This window comes from Salvelinus namaycush, chromosome 7 (genome assembly GCF_016432855.1).
Source record: "Salvelinus namaycush isolate Seneca chromosome 7, SaNama_1.0, whole genome shotgun sequence".
In the NCBI taxonomy this organism is placed as follows: domain Eukaryota; kingdom Metazoa; phylum Chordata; class Actinopteri; order Salmoniformes; family Salmonidae; genus Salvelinus; species Salvelinus namaycush.
Genome location: NC_052313.1, coordinates 48,496,970 through 48,513,838, shown reverse-complemented (window position 1 = coordinate 48,513,838; position 16,869 = coordinate 48,496,970). Strand labels below are relative to the sequence as shown.

At 44.6% G+C, this 16,869-nt stretch overlaps 2 protein-coding genes across 2 annotated transcripts; both read right to left on the bottom strand.

Moving 5' to 3' along the window:
* Window positions 1–221: 221 nt before the first annotated feature.
* On the bottom strand, window positions 222–8,077 carry tspeara (thrombospondin-type laminin G domain and EAR repeats a; the record flags this gene model as incomplete). Its single annotated transcript, XM_038997324.1, has 12 exons — window positions 222–1,316; window positions 1,466–1,567; window positions 1,660–1,838; window positions 2,226–2,458; window positions 2,809–3,013; window positions 3,096–3,257; window positions 6,121–6,191; window positions 6,312–6,443; window positions 6,788–6,944; window positions 7,123–7,216; window positions 7,340–7,779; window positions 7,922–8,077. Coding segments are annotated over 12 exons (2,085 nt in total), but the record flags the coding sequence as incomplete, so codon positions are not given.
* Window positions 8,078–11,185: 3,108 nt separating this feature from the next.
* LOC120051334 (small ubiquitin-related modifier 3) lies at window positions 11,186–14,053 on the bottom strand. The gene is made up of 4 exons (XM_038998155.1): window positions 13,916–14,053; window positions 12,891–13,019; window positions 12,639–12,710; window positions 11,186–12,398 (listed from the first exon to the last, which is right to left on the bottom strand). The coding sequence occupies exons 1-4, from the start codon at window positions 13,934–13,936 to the stop codon at window positions 12,336–12,338; spliced, it is 285 nt and encodes a 94-aa protein (XP_038854083.1). The 5' UTR covers window positions 13,937–14,053; the 3' UTR covers window positions 11,186–12,335.
* Window positions 14,054–16,869: the final 2,816 nt, after the last annotated feature.

Sequence of the window (16,869 nt, the reverse complement as noted above, 5' to 3'; positions counted from 1 at the left end):
AGAGAGCAACATCTGTCTCTGCCTATCATCAACTGGACTCACTCATATCTCTGGACTTGTGGGATGGTGTGTGTGCCCAAAGTGAGTTGTGTGACATGTATATATTGTTCTTAATAGTTAGTTGTTGTTGTTGTTGCATTATGTATAGCTTGTAACCTGTAAACATGTTCAGGGATTATATGCCATTTATACAGACCTTTATTACTGTTATTATGCTCTTGTGTTATTGTATGTACAGTATATTAATTGCCTTCATTGCCTGATTTCCTTCAACAGAACTACTACCTTTCCCACTTTTCATCCCCATGTTCATCTTCCTCAGTGTGTTTAAAGTTCCTGTGTGTTAACTCTTGGGCAGTTTTATTCCCCTCTAACCGGGGGCAGTGTCAGTGAGTCACAAACCAATAAAATACCTGGAGCCGGATTACTCTCTTTCACTCTGCATCCAGTAGTTAGAAGTAGTTTCGCGAGCCAATGCTAACTAGCATTACCGCAATGACTGGAAGTCTATGGTATCTACTAGCATGCTAGCAGTTACCATAGACTACCATTAATTGCGCTAACGCTAGTTAGCAATTGCGCAAACAAGAGTTAGCAACTTCTTTTAACTGCACGCAGAGACATAAAAATGGTATCCACGAGTTTATCTTACTCTGAGGAAGTCAATAAAGGGCTAGTTAAATAAATACAAAAATTGCCAAAATCCTGAAGTATCTCTTTAAGGTTTCTGGAAGTTGGTTCAAGTGGTGAACAGCTTTTACAGAAAATGCAGATTGGGCAAAAGCTGTGGAACTCTACAGTTTCCATTCACTGCTCCCCTAGTATGGGACCCTATAAAATATAGATTTCATAAAATCATTCTGAAACAATATTCTTACATAAGCAGTAGAATTTGCAGTAAGACACAAATGAAACATACTGTATTTTTTACACATTTCTATTACATCAATAAATTATTTCCACAAAATGATAGGCAACAAATATGACTAATGTTAAAGTTATATACAGTACTTATACACAAAAATGTGTATCTACTGATTCTCTCTCTCTCTGCAAATATGGCCCAGTACAACAACATAATGCAACATTCATTATTACATCAGTTGAGATTTCATTTTTTATGTTTCTCCATGTTGTCCCTGATATGATATTGTGTCACGTGTCAGTGTGTTTTCAGACGGAAGACTTTGGAGAGAGGTGCTGTGGCGCTGGAGTAGATCAGATAGGACTCCTCTCCGGAAGTAAAGAATTCCCAGTCGCTGCATCCGATGGTGGGAAGCCGGTGAATGGGAACAAACCCCTCGTATCCCTGCCACCTGCACACATCCATATCACGTCCAAGTTCAAAACACAAATCGTGATAATGATGAGTTTATAACATATCACCATAATGTTTGTAAATTCACAATATATCACCCATTCAATTATAGCACCATGACCAATTCTCGTGTATTCATGTGAATACCTGTAGATAATGCTGTTCAGAGAGTGAGACTCTCCATCAAAGGAGTTTGCAACAACCAGGTAACTCTCCTCTCCTACTGTGAAGAACTCCCAGTCAACAGCACTGAAGGGGGAGACAGATAGAGCAATGAGAGAGGGAAGGAAGAGAGAGGAGAGGTGGGGAAAATGTGCACCTGTATGAAGGTGCATGTGTACCTGTATGTGACTATGTCCTGAAAACGCAGGAACAGCTGAGAGCTCATGTCCAGCTCGTAGATGGTCGAGTTGATGGCATAGCGACCGGGGCCGTTGCCATGGAGTTGGTGTCCGTTAGCAACCACCAGGAAGACCCTGCTGCCGATCTGGAACATCTCCCAATCTGTGGCACAGAATGTCTGAGAGAGAGAGAGAGAGAGAGAGAGAGAGAGAGAGAGGAAGAAATGAAAGAAAGAGAGACCATAGAATAATGCCGACATTGGAATTCCCTCCCAATCAAAGCTGAGTCTTTTTGTGGTTTCAATCTGCCTGTCAGTCAACTTCACCTCACATGTGGTTCCATTCAAATGTCTGATTCACTATCAGTTATCTGTCAAAGCTGGATCTAACATGCAAATTCTGCCCCGCTATACATGGTCTATTTTTGTCCTCTCTTAGTTCCGTGGTGTGGGCGGTTGTGCTGTTTTAGGATTTCTGCCAATCTACCCCCCTCGCTCCCTTCCCCCTTGCCAACCCCCTCTTCCTTACTCTGTCTCTTCCTTCTACTTCACCTCCATCTCTCTCACCTTAATAGTCTGAAACAAGCGGAAACTTCCATCCACCCAGACATAGATGACCGAGTCAACGTGAGTGGTCTGTCCATCGAACGCGTTCGCCACAGCCAGGAAGTGGTAGGGTCCGACCGTGAAGGCCTCCCAGTCGTAAGCCCCAGAGGTCCGCAGGGCCTGGTGTGGTTCAAACAGCTGCGTACCACGGTCCCACTTGTAGACCATACTGTCTATGGTGTGGTTGGTATTACCTAGAGTAGGGGAGGGGGTAGGGAGAGGACGAGATAATTGCAACTGAGTTACTAGTATTGCAACTCATCACAGGAGGCTGCTAAGGGGAGGACGGCTCACAATAATGTCTGGAATGGAGTAAATGAAATGTGGTAACCATGTGTTTGATGAGTTCTGTACCATTCCATTATTCCATTGCAGCCATTATTATGAACCCGTCCTACCCAATTAAGGTGCCATCAACCTGCTGTGCAGCTCATGTACCGTAACTGAGTAGAATATACTTTTCTACAAGGTCTTTTCAGCTTTACAAAGATTTGGCTGCAGCCAGTCTTTACCTGGTCCATGATTGGCTGTAGCCAGTTCCTACCTTGTCTGTGGTTGGCCACGGCGAGGTAGGTGTGTCCTTGGATGCGGAAGGCCTCCCAGTCCCGTGCACAGTGTGTCTGGAGCGCCTGGTAATAAACAAACCTCTGTGTCTTTTTATTCCACCTGTAGATCACTGACAGTTCATCTTTCTCCACTGTCTCCTCATTCCCTGTGCTCTCCCTGGAGTTAGACACCACCAGGAATATCTACAACAAGTTAAATCAACAAATTAACAAATACAATTGTATTTCAAGTGTATTTAAACATCTCTAAGATGTCTTCCTGTACCTTCTTCCCCATAGTAAAGTGTCTCCAGGAGAGAGCTCCATGTGTGCTGATCTTCTGGTAAAGGTGAAAGCCTCCATCTCTCCAGAGGTAGACTGCAGAGCCCAGGGAGGGGGAGCGGTGAGCCATTGCTGCCATCAAACCCAGCCCTTGTACACTGAACACCTAGACATCGCAGACAGATGGACAGACAGAGCGATAGAGAGAGAGAGACACGTTGAAAACCAGTTGAATCTACAACTACGTGTTAATTTAAACAAATATAATAAACTCAGCAAAAAAGAAACGCCCCTTTTTCAGGACCCTGTCTTTCAAAGATAATTCGTAAAAATCCAAATAATTTCACAGATATTCATTGTAAAGGGTTAAAACACTGTTTCCCATGCTTGTTCAATGGACCAGAAGCAATTCATGACCATGGACCTGTGGAATGGTCGTTAAGACACTAACAGCTTACAGACGGTAGGCAATTAAGGTCACAGTTATGAAAACTTAGGACACTAAAAAGAGGCCTTTCTACTGACTCTGAAAAACACCAAAAGAAAGATGCCCAGGGTCCCTGCTCATCTGCGTGAATGTGCCTTGGGCATGCTGGAAAGAGGCATGAGGACTGCAGATGTGGCCAGGGCAATAAATTGCAATGTCCGTACTGTGAGGCGCTACAGTGAGACAGGACGGACAACTGATCGTCCTAGCAGTGGCAGACCACGTGTAACAATACCTGCACAGGATCGGTACTTCCGAACATCACACCTGCGGGACAGGTACAGGATGGCAACAACAACTGCCCGAGTTACACCAGGAACGCACAATCCCTCCATCAGTGCTCAGACTGTCCACAATAGGCTGAGAGAGGCTGGACTGAGGGCTTGTAGGTCTGTTGTAAAGCAGGTCCTCACCAGACATCACCGGACACAACGTCGCCTATGGGCACAAACCCACTGTCGCTGGACCAGACAGGACTGGCAAAAAGTGCTCTTCATTGATGAGTCGCAGTTTTGTTTCACCAGGGATGATGGTCGGATTCGCGTTTATCGTCGAAGGAATGAGCGTTATACCGAGGCCTGTATTCTGGAGCGGGATCGATTTGGAGGTGGAGGGTCGGTCATGGTCTGGGGCGGTGTGTCACAGCATCATCAGACTGAGCTTGTTGTCATTGCCAGCAATCTCAACGCTGTGCGTTACAGGGAAGACATCCTCCTCCCTCATGTGGTACCCTTCCTGCAGGCTCATCCTGACATGACCCTCCAGCATGACAATGCCACCAGCCATACTGCTCGTTCTGTGCATGATTTCCTGCAAGACAGGAATGTCAGTGTTCTGCCATGGCCAGCGAAGAGCCCAGATCTCAATCCCATTGAGCACGTCTGGGACCTGTTGGATCGGAGGGTGAGGGCTAGGGCCATTCCCCCCAGAAATGTCCGGGAACTTGCAGGTGCCTTGGTGGAAGAGTGGGGTAACATCTCACAGCAAGAACTGGCAAATCTGGCGCAGTCCATGAGGAGGAGATGCACTGCAGTACTTAATGCAGCTGGTGGCCACACCAGATACTGACTGTTACTTTCGATTTTGACCCCCCCTTTGTTGAGGGACACATTATTAAATTTTTGCTAGTAACATGTCTGTGGAACTTGTTCAATTTATGTCTCAGTTGTTGAATCTTGTTATGTTCATACAAATATTTACACATGTTAAGTTATAGGGGAAAAAACGCAGTTGACAGTGAGAGGACGTTTCTTTTTTTGCTGAGTTTATATTCATATTAAGAAAATATATTTAAACTATATGACCAAAAGTATGTGGACACCTGCAAGTCGAACATCTCATTCCAAAATCATGGGCATTAATACGGCGTTGGTCCCCCCTTTGCTGCTATAACAGCCTCCACTTTTCTGGGAAGGGTTTCCACTAAATGTTGGAACATTGCTTGCTTCCAATCAGCCACAAGAGCATTAGTGAGGTCGGGCACTGATGTTTGGAGATTAGGCCTGGCTCGCAGTCGGCGTTCCAATTCATCCCAAAGCTGTTGAATGTGGTTGAGGTCAGAGCTCTGTGTAGGCCATTCAAGTTCTTCCACACAGATCTTGACAAACCATTTCTGTATGGACCTCGCTTTGTGCATGGGGGCATTGTCATGCTGAAACAGGAAAGGGCCTTCCCCAAACTGTTGCCACAAATTTGGAAGCACAGAATCATCTAGAATGTCATTGTATGCTGTAGCGTTAAGATTTCTCTTCACTGGAACTAAGGGGCATAGCCCGAACCATGAAAATCAGCCCCAGTCAATTATTCCTCCTCCACCAAACTTCACAGTTGGCACTATGCATTGAAGCAGGTAGCATTCTCCTGACACCCGCTAAACCCAGATTCATCTGTTGGACTGCCAGATGGTGAAGCGTGATTCATCACTCCAGAGAACGCATTTCCACTGCTCCAGAGTCCAAAAGCATCGACCTTTACACCACTCCAGCCGACGGTTGGTATTGCGCATGGTGATTTTAGGCTGCTCGGCCATGGAAACCCATTTCCTGAAGCTCCAGACAAACAGTTCTTGTGCTGATGTTGCTTCCAGAGGCAGTTTGAACACACACGATTTTTTACGCACCGCGTGCTTCAGCACTCGGTGGTCCCGTTTTGTGAGCTTGTGGTTTTGTGAGCTTGCGGCACACTTCAGCACTCGTCGGTCCCATTCTGTGAGCTTGTGTGGCCTACCACTTTGCGGCTGAGCCGTTGTTGCACCTAGACGTTTCCACTTCACAATAACAGCACTTACAGTTGGCCGGGGCAGCTCTAGCAGGGCAGATTTTTTAAGAACTAACTTTTTGGAAAGGTGGCATCCTACGATGATGCCATGTTGAAAGTCACTGAGCTCGTCAGTAAGGTCATTCTACTGCCAATGTTTGTTGATGGAGATTGCATCGCTGTGTGCTCGATTTTATACACCTGTTGGCCATGGGTGTGGCTGAAATAGCCGAATCCACTAATTTGAAGGGATGTCCACATATATAGTATATAATGTATGTTTTACCTCGATATCATACGTCTCTGAACTGGTGGAGAGGACCTGCTGCTCCAAGACATAGTCTAGTCTCTGGGACTCTGTAGAAGAGATGGAGAGGTCAGAGAGAGAGAGAGAGTGTGTGTGTGTGTGTGTGTGTGTGTGTGTGTGTGTGTGTGTGTGTGTGTGTGTGTGTGTGTGTGTGTGTGCGGAGGACCCACCTTGCAGCATGGGGACCCAGAGTGTACCGTCACAGAGGTAGAGAGCTTTCCTGACGGGGTTGAACCACAGCTGTCCTCTTACTGAACTGGAACAGGACTTCTCCAGCCCCACAGACACCCGCACCTCTGACTCTGGGAGGGTAGCATGTGGGAGGGGGTAGAGGGGGAGGGAGGGGGTAGAGTGCGGGAGGGTGGTAGCGTGTGGGATGGGGTAGAGGGGGAGGGTGGGGGTAGAGGGGGAAGGGGGGTAGAGGGGGAGGGAGGTAGAGTGTGGGAGGGGAGTAGAGGGGGAAGGAGGGGGGGAGGGGGGGAAGGAGGGGAGTAGTGTGGGAGGGGGTAGAGGGGGAAGGGGGGGCAGTAGAGGATAGATGTACAGGGTGAGGCAGGACAGGGGAGAGAGAAAAAAGAGTCAGAGAAAAGAGTCACATTTGTGAGAGAGATCAGGGGACAGTGAAAATAGGAGAGAGAGAGTATACCATATGAAGGCAGCGTGAGGTCACTCCTAGTCTCTTTTTGTGGTTGGTCTAGCAGTACCGCGGGCACAGACAGCTCTGCCAGCCCGGGGTTGGAAGACGGGCAGACACGAGGGGTGGCATCAGAGCCTGGTACCAGGACCAGCTGTCTGATCAGACCCTGGGAGGGAGGGACGGAGAGGAAACGAGAGAAGTAGAGAGAAGCAAGTTATATGGAGAGTGTTGGCATGACCCATTGTGTCACTCTTATCAAGCCATCATGTAGCCATTACTACTAGTGTAAATCTAGTGTACAAAGGTTCTAGAGAGAGATGGTTGTAGTGTGTGTTGGTTCTTACTGAGAACAGGCCATTCCGTCTCCCTCGGCTGCCGATGTGGAATCTGGAACCCTGAACACTGAGGTCAGAGGGCAACGACTTGGAGTGAACCCTGCTGAACACATATGATGACATCATCATTACAGAAATGCAATACAGACAGACGGACAAACAGAAAGAGAAAAAGGATACATAGAAAGAGAGAGCGAAAGAAGGAGAGCCAGAGAAAGCAACTCACAGTTCCAGGTGTGTGTTGCAGTCCACAGTGAGAGTAGCGTAGTGTCCGCTAAATGCTAAAACCAACGTGTGCCAGCGATCATCAGCCAATTGGATGCCTCGGAAAACCCAGCGCGCCATGACCCCCCCGCTGCGACCTCTGAACAGGAAGTGGAGTCCGTCTCTGGAGAACCGCAGGCCAATCAGAAGCCGTCCCTGACTGTTGCTGTTCTCTCCATCTCTACTTCCCTTCCTCTTCTCTCCGTCCATTAGTCTTTCTCCCCCTCCATCTGTCTCTCCATCCCGCTCTTCATCACTCTCATCATCCCTCCCTCCTCGTACTCCATCCTTCTCGCTGTACCAATCTCCATCAGTTCCTCCCTGTGTCTCCCCCTTCCTCTTTCCAATCCTTGCGTCCTCTTCTTCCTTTTCCTCCACCACAGAAAATATGTACTCGTTTTTCTGAAAGACAGGATGAGACAGATCATCACACAGTGGGAAAAGGCAATAAATTAAAAAAATACACTGAACCTTCCCCACGTCATTGATGATGTCACTTCCTGCTGTAATGCTGCCGCAGGTGTTTCTAACACCTGGCCCTTACCTTAGGGGCGACGAGGCTGACCTTCAGGGTGGTGACGATGGAGAACTCTCTGGGGAAGAGGTGACAGTTGACGAGGTGCTGGGAGGACGGGAAGTCCAAGGAAGGGTGAGGATGGGACAGACGGACACCCCTCACACCCCCAGACTGGATCAGATGCACCCCCCCTCCTGTTACCCCCCTCGCCCCCTCCCCTGCCATGGAGAGAACACGGGACAGAAGGTCCAGGGGGAGCAGGTCTACGGGGAGAGAGAAAGAGTAAGAAAGTGAAAGAGAGAGAGAGAGGGGGGGAGAGAGAAAGAGAGGGGGGAGAGAGAGAGTGAGAGAAAGGGGGAGAGCATTTCCTAAATAGTGGGAAACTGCTTTAGGTGGTGAAAGCAGCAAGATGAGGTGTTGTAGTTTCTTGTGTATTCATGATATCAGGTAAGGTTAGTCAGAGTTTACGGGATGGCTGGGAAATGTCTGGTAGGTTTTTGGCATGATCTGTGCATACGTGTAGAAGAGTTATCTGTGCATGAGTGATTTGCATCAAAGTTTTGGCAAATCAAGTTAAACACGCCAAACACTCACGCACACAGCTGATATCTCTCTTACACACACACACACACACACATACACTCACACAGTGGTGGAAAAAGTACTCAATTGTCATACTTGAGTAAAAGTATAGATACATTCATAGAAAATTACTTGAGTAAAAGTCACCCAGTAAAATAATACTTGAGTAAAGGTCTAAAAGTATTTTGTTCTAAATGTAATTGCTAAAATATACTTAAGTATCAATTTTCTTATATTAAGCAAAGCATACACCACCATTTTCTTGTTTTTAAAATGTACGGATAAACAGGGGCACACTACAACGCGGACATCATTGACAAAAGATGCATTTGTGTTTAGTGAGTCCAGATCAGAGGCAGCAGGGATGACCACGTGTTCTCTTGATAAGTGTGTGAATTGGACCATTTTCCTGTCCTGCTAAGCATTCAAAATGTAACAAGTACTTTTGGGTGCCAAGGAAAATGTAAGGAGTTCCTATTTGAACTAGCATCCCTACTGCATGCAAACAAGAGAAAGAAAAGGCGGTGTGTTTAATGCCACTCTACAGTATAATCTGAGAGAGCCGCTATCTGACAGGAAGTACAGTGTTATGTGTCACAATCAAATGTGTCCCCAGATAGGTTACAACACCCACACATATTATCATAGCGCATTTAATAGAATAGAACGTACCTCTACATGGTCTCCGTGTCTCTGCAGCTGCGTTGATGACCCTTAACCCGAGAAACAGCAGCAGAGGCAACAGCAGCATCGGCGACGACATCCCAGCTTGCTCCAGCCAATCACAAACACTGACTGATCCGAACGCCAATTGACGCTCATCTACAACACGCGTGTGTGAGTATGTGTAATGTAGTGTGTACGTTTGTGTGTGAGGTGTGTCTAGAGATGGTCCTTAGAGAGTGTCCGTAGGAAGCACCATCTTCCACCAGAGAGAGTCCAGATGACAAAGTGAAGCCTGGATCTAAACTACTCTACAACATCTGACTTCAGCCAAGGCAGACAGGCAGGCTCCTAAATGAGTTAGTTCTGTCTGGTCCAGCCCCTTCTCTTATATACCAGGCCCATGCAAATCACTAACCAGTCTGTCAATCATTTCACAGAGTAAAACAGAAGCCGACTGTATCTCTCACATACTCTTCTGAGAGTGTGTGTGTGTGTGTGTGTGAAAGAGAGAGAGCAAGATGTATACCTAAGGTGGAGTTGTATGGGCCATAGATACAGAGATAAAGAGCTGTACTACAAAACAACCTTACATTAGATAAACACCATATAGTCCAAGCAGTCATTTTTAAAAAGAAAAAGAAAAAGTAATTTTGAAAACATGCATACCACCGGTGACCTCTGCTCCACCAATAGAGCGCTTGATACCGGCTAAGCTATTACCATATTAACCAAGATCCCTGTTATTAGGACCTTTATTATTGTAGTAGCTGAGGAGTGGATGACTATGTACTTGAGTTTGTTTATGTAAGACAGCTGTTCTCATAAAGGATTTTCTAATATTACATTCTGAGAAAATGTAATAAAAATTGTAGAGGGGAATTAGGTACAACTCTCAGGTGCGGACCCAGGAGGTTGGACCAATGTGTGTCTGTGTACATGTGTATTTCTGCCATGCCCAGGCTTCAAATAGCTATTCCGATACAGATCAAGGAGAGGTGTTCACTCTGTTATACACCTTTTACTGCTCTGTTTTTCCTTTTCTTCAAGAGCAGGTTTGTGCACTTTAGCGGATCAGTGGGCAGGAGGAAGATGTCCTATAGACTAGTCTAGTGTTTCTCCTAGCCATTTCTTTTAAAGGCTACAGGATCTGACAGGATCATGATAACTTTCTTCCTTCTTGTATCTCTCTACCCCATCAGGCTATCAATCGACGGTGCTTAATCTGACTGCATCAGCCAATCACACAGAGCGATTTAACATCCTGACAGATGGCTGACCGCAGGCAGAGATGTAATAAAAACGGAGGGAGATTTTCTCCTCCGTCCTCTCGAAAAAGGTCAGATTATCAAGAAGAAACAAATGCAGTTGTATTTAATTATACTCCTTCTCCGCTAGGATGACGTTTACAGAGGAATCCTAAAATACGAGTCCAAAGTGGTCAAAATGAATTTGAATGTATAGGTCCTCCTCTGATAAAACAGCAGCTTATTCAAAGGAGTGTATTGGATTTCAGCAGAGAAGACTCCAAGGATGTACTTGTGCTTCCTCCATGGGAAGACTTCAAGGACAGAGGTAGACTTCTCCATTCACCTAATTACAAACGGACAGTCCTCAACCACTTATCGGTTTCCAGAGGAAACGACGGGCTTTGGCCCAAATTAGAATCTAATCACCCTTGCCATGATTAAACGCTTGAACAGAAACATGCTAGCACACAAATACAGGCACCCAGGATATAGTCCCCGCTTTACTTCTGCTGAACTGGGACCTGCTGATAGAAAGGGAAGACGGGGATGGGGACAGACAACTGTGTACCAATAGACAGTAGCACCCCCTGCTGGTCTTTTTATGCAGCTGAGAAAACATTTCAAAGACAGTACTGTCAAATACTGCTGGATAGGGTCCAACATACACAATTGGTAGTAGATACACGACTATAAACAATACATTGACCATACAATTCATGATTCTCATGTGTAACCGGCAGTCCACTGAATGAGCCCGTTATATCACACTTTTAAAGGAGGAGCCGTGACAAGGAGCCTGAGTACCAAACTATATTTATTGTTTACAGTAGTAAAAGACACCAAACAATGTACAAATCAGTAGAGAAACCAAACAAATACCATATGACAAAACATGTGGGTAAAGAACATAACTGCCCCTCCCCTTATGCTCCAAGTAGACGTAGCCCCTAACCTCAGATCTAGGATCAGAAAACCGTAACCCCCAAAACATTAACCATTACGGGGATGCAAATTATCGGACCTTGTATCAGTGTTCAAGGATGACTTCTCCCTCCCGCCTTACACCCCCACCCAAACACCGAAAGCAGAGTCGCTGACAGGGCTGCTGTAAGAACTGACTACTGAAAAAAGAAATTACCCCATATGGTATCAGGGAATATTCCCTTTTGACTGCCCTAAAAAACTAGGGGTGCATCTCAACAGTATAAGTAGCTTCCTTGTGACAAGTGGTCGCCTCGTAAAACGGACACTAAAGAACTGGACAGGTGAACGCCTATTCCATGGTCAGCATCCACTTTAGCCTGAATGTTCAGATCGGTGCCAAATGAAGGAGGCAACATAAGACTTGAAATGCACCCTTGGTTTTCTCCCTCGGAACCCCCCCCCCCCCATGTCAAACCATTGGAAGGGTCCCGAAGCCACCCCCTAGGCACTTCTTGTAGATTTAAGTTGTTGGATAAATACAAAACACTACACAAGTGGCTTAGGTGTAGGGGGTTGTTTCTAGATCAAAACCCATGATTCTTAGCATTGGAAAGAACCAGAATCTGTCCAAGACAGTTCAAGAGTTCAATGTTGACTAAGACAACAGACATTTGAGGGGAGCCCTCCCCCCACCCCATCCAAAAACACGCCAGACATCTTTTAAAATAAGATCACGGAAACACACAGACGATGGGGAAGCCTCAAAGTAGAATTTGCCCCTTAACACTGATCTAGGATCAGCTCATCGTGCCCTAAACTTAACCTCATCCAATATGGGGTAAACTAATAACTGACCTTAAATCAGTGTCTAGGAGGCAAATTCACCCCAATCCTACACCCCAGGACAAAACTGACAGACATTTTTTTTTAAAACAACAAAGGAACACAGAAGCTGAAGAGTGACTGGAGGAGAGGAGCAGTGGGCGTGGTTTGGGTATGTCAATCACTGTAACAGGAGGGGCTTAGCAGAGACCACCTGTCTGCTGTTGGAAAACATCTATGGTGTCTTCATCCTCCATCTCCAGCTAATGAGAGAATTAACATGTGTGAGATGGAAGGAGAGGGATCTAGTAAAGAGTGATTCCATGATGGGGAGATGTAGTGGGAAGCAATCAAGTTCATTGAGAGCAGGTGTGCTTTAGTTGAGAGAAGGATAATGGCGCCTGAGATGCTGTGCTTTAGAGTGATTAAGAACGAGATAAGAGAAGTGAGTAGAGGGTGTTTCTAGAGAATATAGAGAGCCGCCAGTTGTCTGTGCAGTGTACCTGTGAAGGTGTGTCTGTCTCGTTGATTGGCTGTCCGTCAAACCTGAACCTGATCTGCCTTATCGAGAGCCCCTGCAGGAGAAAGAGGACACATAAGAAATACATGGGACAGATATTCCTATAGTATTAGGAATCAGGTCAGCTCTTCAGATAATATTACTATGAGCAATGTTCAGTGTGCCCCCTGCTCCAGTCTTCGCCATTGAGGCGGCAGGTAGGAGGGCAAGGTGTCTGATTGGCGACTGCGCTGACCTGACGTTCGCAGTAGGCCTTCATCAGTTTGCTGAGCGGAGTGTGTCTCTTGATTTTGAACTGAACCACAGAGCCGTCCTGACCGGCTACCTTTAAGTTAATGTGGTCGTTCTCAGTCTTCACGCCCTCCTGAAACACAACCAAACAGCAATTAAAAGATTAACAATGTAGTTATTCAGTCTTCAATACTTCTGTCTTGGAGGCAAACAATTGACGTGTACAACCACTGTTAAGACTCCTCACACGTCTCTGGACGGGGAAGCAAGGTAGTGTTCTTGTCTGTAAATTAGGGTTGCCTGCGGGTGGTACTGGGTCTGGGAAATGTGCGGAACTCGAAGGCTGTGACTGAAGCAGCCAGCTACTAGACCCAGGCGTTATCCGTAGCAAAATCCACGTTCAGCTTTTCCTAGTACCTCAAATCGGAAAAAAATGAATCCTGTATCAATCAGTGGTTAGGGACTATTTCGTACAGACGAGATATGAACAAGTTAGCTATATCTGGTCTTACCGGCGCCTGGCCAACGCCATGCGTGTTTACTGGCCTAGAAGATACAAACAGTGCGTTAACATAATTAGTTAGTTATCCATTTCAATAAGTGGATGCCGACGAATGCATCCAAATCACTCGAATATGGCTTCCAAATCGTGTCACATTTCGTGCCGCTAATCTTGCGGCGTTTAGCTAGCTAGCGGCTAGCGTGGTCTTTTTTCCACAAAGAAAAACCCGCTAACGATATCGGTGTATTCAACTTCGAAATGTAAGTGGTATTTATGTTTCAACAATTCTATTTTCTGGTTGAAATACTTCGCATAACATCTCTAATAGCTTGTATATCTGATCAACTTAGAAATATCGTATCCGGAGGCAGCACTCCATTCATTTAACTACGAAACAAACAGTGCGCCGATTCAGACAAACGTGCAAACCGGGCCATTTTTGATTGCATATTTCAGGCGCTATTTAGCGTTAGACTGTTTTAATCACCTTAAATAGCCATCACATGTTGATAGCCGACTAGCCTTACCTTTGGTTTCTCCTCCGACATTTTGGTGGGTTTTCTTTAAAGGATTTGAGGGTTAAAATGTAATTTTGGTAGTGTTTTCGTTTGCACCTCTTTAAGCTATATGCTCTTCTCCTCCACAAACACGGGAACGCGCTTTGGTCTCTCGTTCCGCAGACACTGATTGGCTTTCGTGGAATCACGTGACATATTCTCTCGGACGCGGATGCGGGGACGTGCAATTCAGCCAAATACTCGGCCACGCGACATTAAGAACCCGCCAAAGGCAGGACTGAGTGTGGCCCTTGCTTAATTTCAAATAAATACACACATTGCACTCAGATCAAATTGTATTTGTCACGTGCTTCGTAAATCACAGGTGTAGACTACCATTAAATGATTATTTACGGGTCCTTTTCCAACAATGCAGAGTTAAAGATACAACCTTTAAATATTGACACAAGGGATACACAGTGAATAACAATAATGAATAAACATAAAAAAATCTAACGTTATTTGTCACATGCGCCGAATACTACTATTATTTTTGAATACAACAAGTGTAGACCTTATCGTGAAATGCGTACTTACAAGCCCTTAACCAACAGTGCAGACCAAGAAGAGTTTAAAAAAGATTTACCAAATAAACTAAAGTAAAAAATAATAAAAAGTAACACATTAAAATAATAACGAGGCTATATACAGGGGAACCGGACCGAGTCAATGTGCGGGGGTACAGGTTAGTCGAGGTAGGTAGGAGTGAAGTGACTATGCATAGATAATAAACAGCGAGTAGCAGCGCAGCAGTGTACAAAACAAATGGGGGGGGGGGTCAATGTAAATAGTACGGTTGCCATTTGATTAATTGTTCAGCAGTCTTATGGCTTGGGGGTAGAGCCTTTTGGTCCTAGACTTGGCACTCCGGTACCGCTTCATGTGTGGTAGCAGAGAAAACAGTCTATGACTTGGGTGACTGGAGTCTCTGACAATTTATTAACATGGCTATGTACAGGGAGTACCAGAATAATGTTGTAAAATACAAATGATATCAAGCCAAATCTTCCATCTTCATCATAATGGATAGAGAAATGGGGTGTATTCATTACAGAATCCGTTTAATAACCAAATGGAAGCAAACTGAGAGTAGAGGAGGGGTGATAGGCAACGAGACTGGAGATCCACTACCAGAAACATGGCTTTGATGACCAATCGGGGGCGCTCCAACTCAACATGTAATTTCTCTCTTAAGGAAGAAAGGGAAGGATTGGAATGGGTAGGGATCGAGGCCTGTGTTACAATTCCAGAAAGATTCTCTCTCTCTCTCTGTGGCTCTGCTCATAGAAAATGCTTGAATAAAGAGTATACGTATCCTTGATAAAAATAGTATATTAAGAATTGAGGATTGAGTCAGAACTGCAGGAATTCCTGTTTATTTTTTATCTCTACTATTATTGAGGTTACGATCACGGGTCTGATATGGTTGTTGTGGGTTTTTCAATATGAGGTAGAGGTTATAGTAGGAGCTAGGAGTTTAAAAGATCCAAAGAGACAAGTCTTACATAGTGGAAAGTTTAATTTGAGTAAAAATAGATTTGCTCAATCAACAGACAAAGGGTAGTTTATTACACAATTTGACATCAATAAAAAAAATATTAATTTGGCCTGACAAGATTCTAACTAAAGTAGCTGGTGTCTGTAATGAGAAAGCTGTCACAGGTAGAAATATATTCCTTAGATCTGACATTCTTTATGACTCATTTTACAAGGTGTGTACATTCTATATGGTAGGGTACATTTCTATCTGCAATTTTGAGTATTCAACTCTTCTGAATACCCTCCTATTTAAAGCTGCAATATGTAACTTTTTAGGAGACCAGACCAAATTCACATAGAAATGTGAGTTATAGATCTGTCACTCTCTTTGAAAGCAAGTCTAAGAAGCGGCAGACCTGTTGTATGTGCATTATTTCTATGCTTAGCATATGGAAAACATATTCCACAGCTGTTTAGATGGTACAATGATTCTCAAAACTATACTTGCTTGTTTTGTCACAAACTGAAATTAGATGAACTATTAGAATTTTAGCAAGCAGGAAATGGCAGAGGGATTTCTGCATAGTGCATCATTAAGTACAATTCTGGTTTAAATTAGAATAACAATACATCTAAACAAGTTTATTGTTTGATGGAGTACTGGACACATTTCCGATAGATCACCATAAGATAAATATACATAGAAAAGGTCAACATAGAAAAGGTAAACTTTTCTAGAGTGCATCTTCTCAATCAAGTAGAGCATAGGCAAGATCTCCTATAACCAAGTAGTAACCCTCAAATACCATCATGGGTTTATAATACAGTAGTAGTCACAGAAGGAAGATTGGTATAAATAAGGTACGTTTCTAAGGCTACTGCACCTTTCCACTGCTCTCACATAGTCTGCACTGCAAGACATGTTCTGCACTGCACCACTCACCAAGCAGCGTAGAACTTGTTCTAGCTAAGCATTCATTGAATACTTTGTTCATGTTACATGGGCAGATAATGTTGTATAACAGGTTGTCCCAGAACTTTGATCTAAGGTCAGTTTCATGTATTCTCCTCAAACGAGATTGAACAGGATCTTAAGCACTTACAAATTCGTAACATATTGTACGAATTGGAATTCGTGACATCATACGAATTGCAGGAAATTATTATTATATATATTTTTTGCAGGACGTAACATATACGAAATAAGTGACGTTGTACACAATTGTGCACAATATTTGGCGACCCGTTTTGGCTTGTGAGATCTACATTCAAAACTACTTTCTGAAATTATACAAAACCTTTAAAACACCTCTAAGACTTTTTATGATTAATGGTTTAGGGGAGGGTAAGCTGAGCATAGAACAGTCGATAAGGTTAATAGTCCTTGGGGGGGGGGGAAAGTCGGAGGTGAAGAGAAGGCAGGCAGTTGATAGTACAGTGTTCAA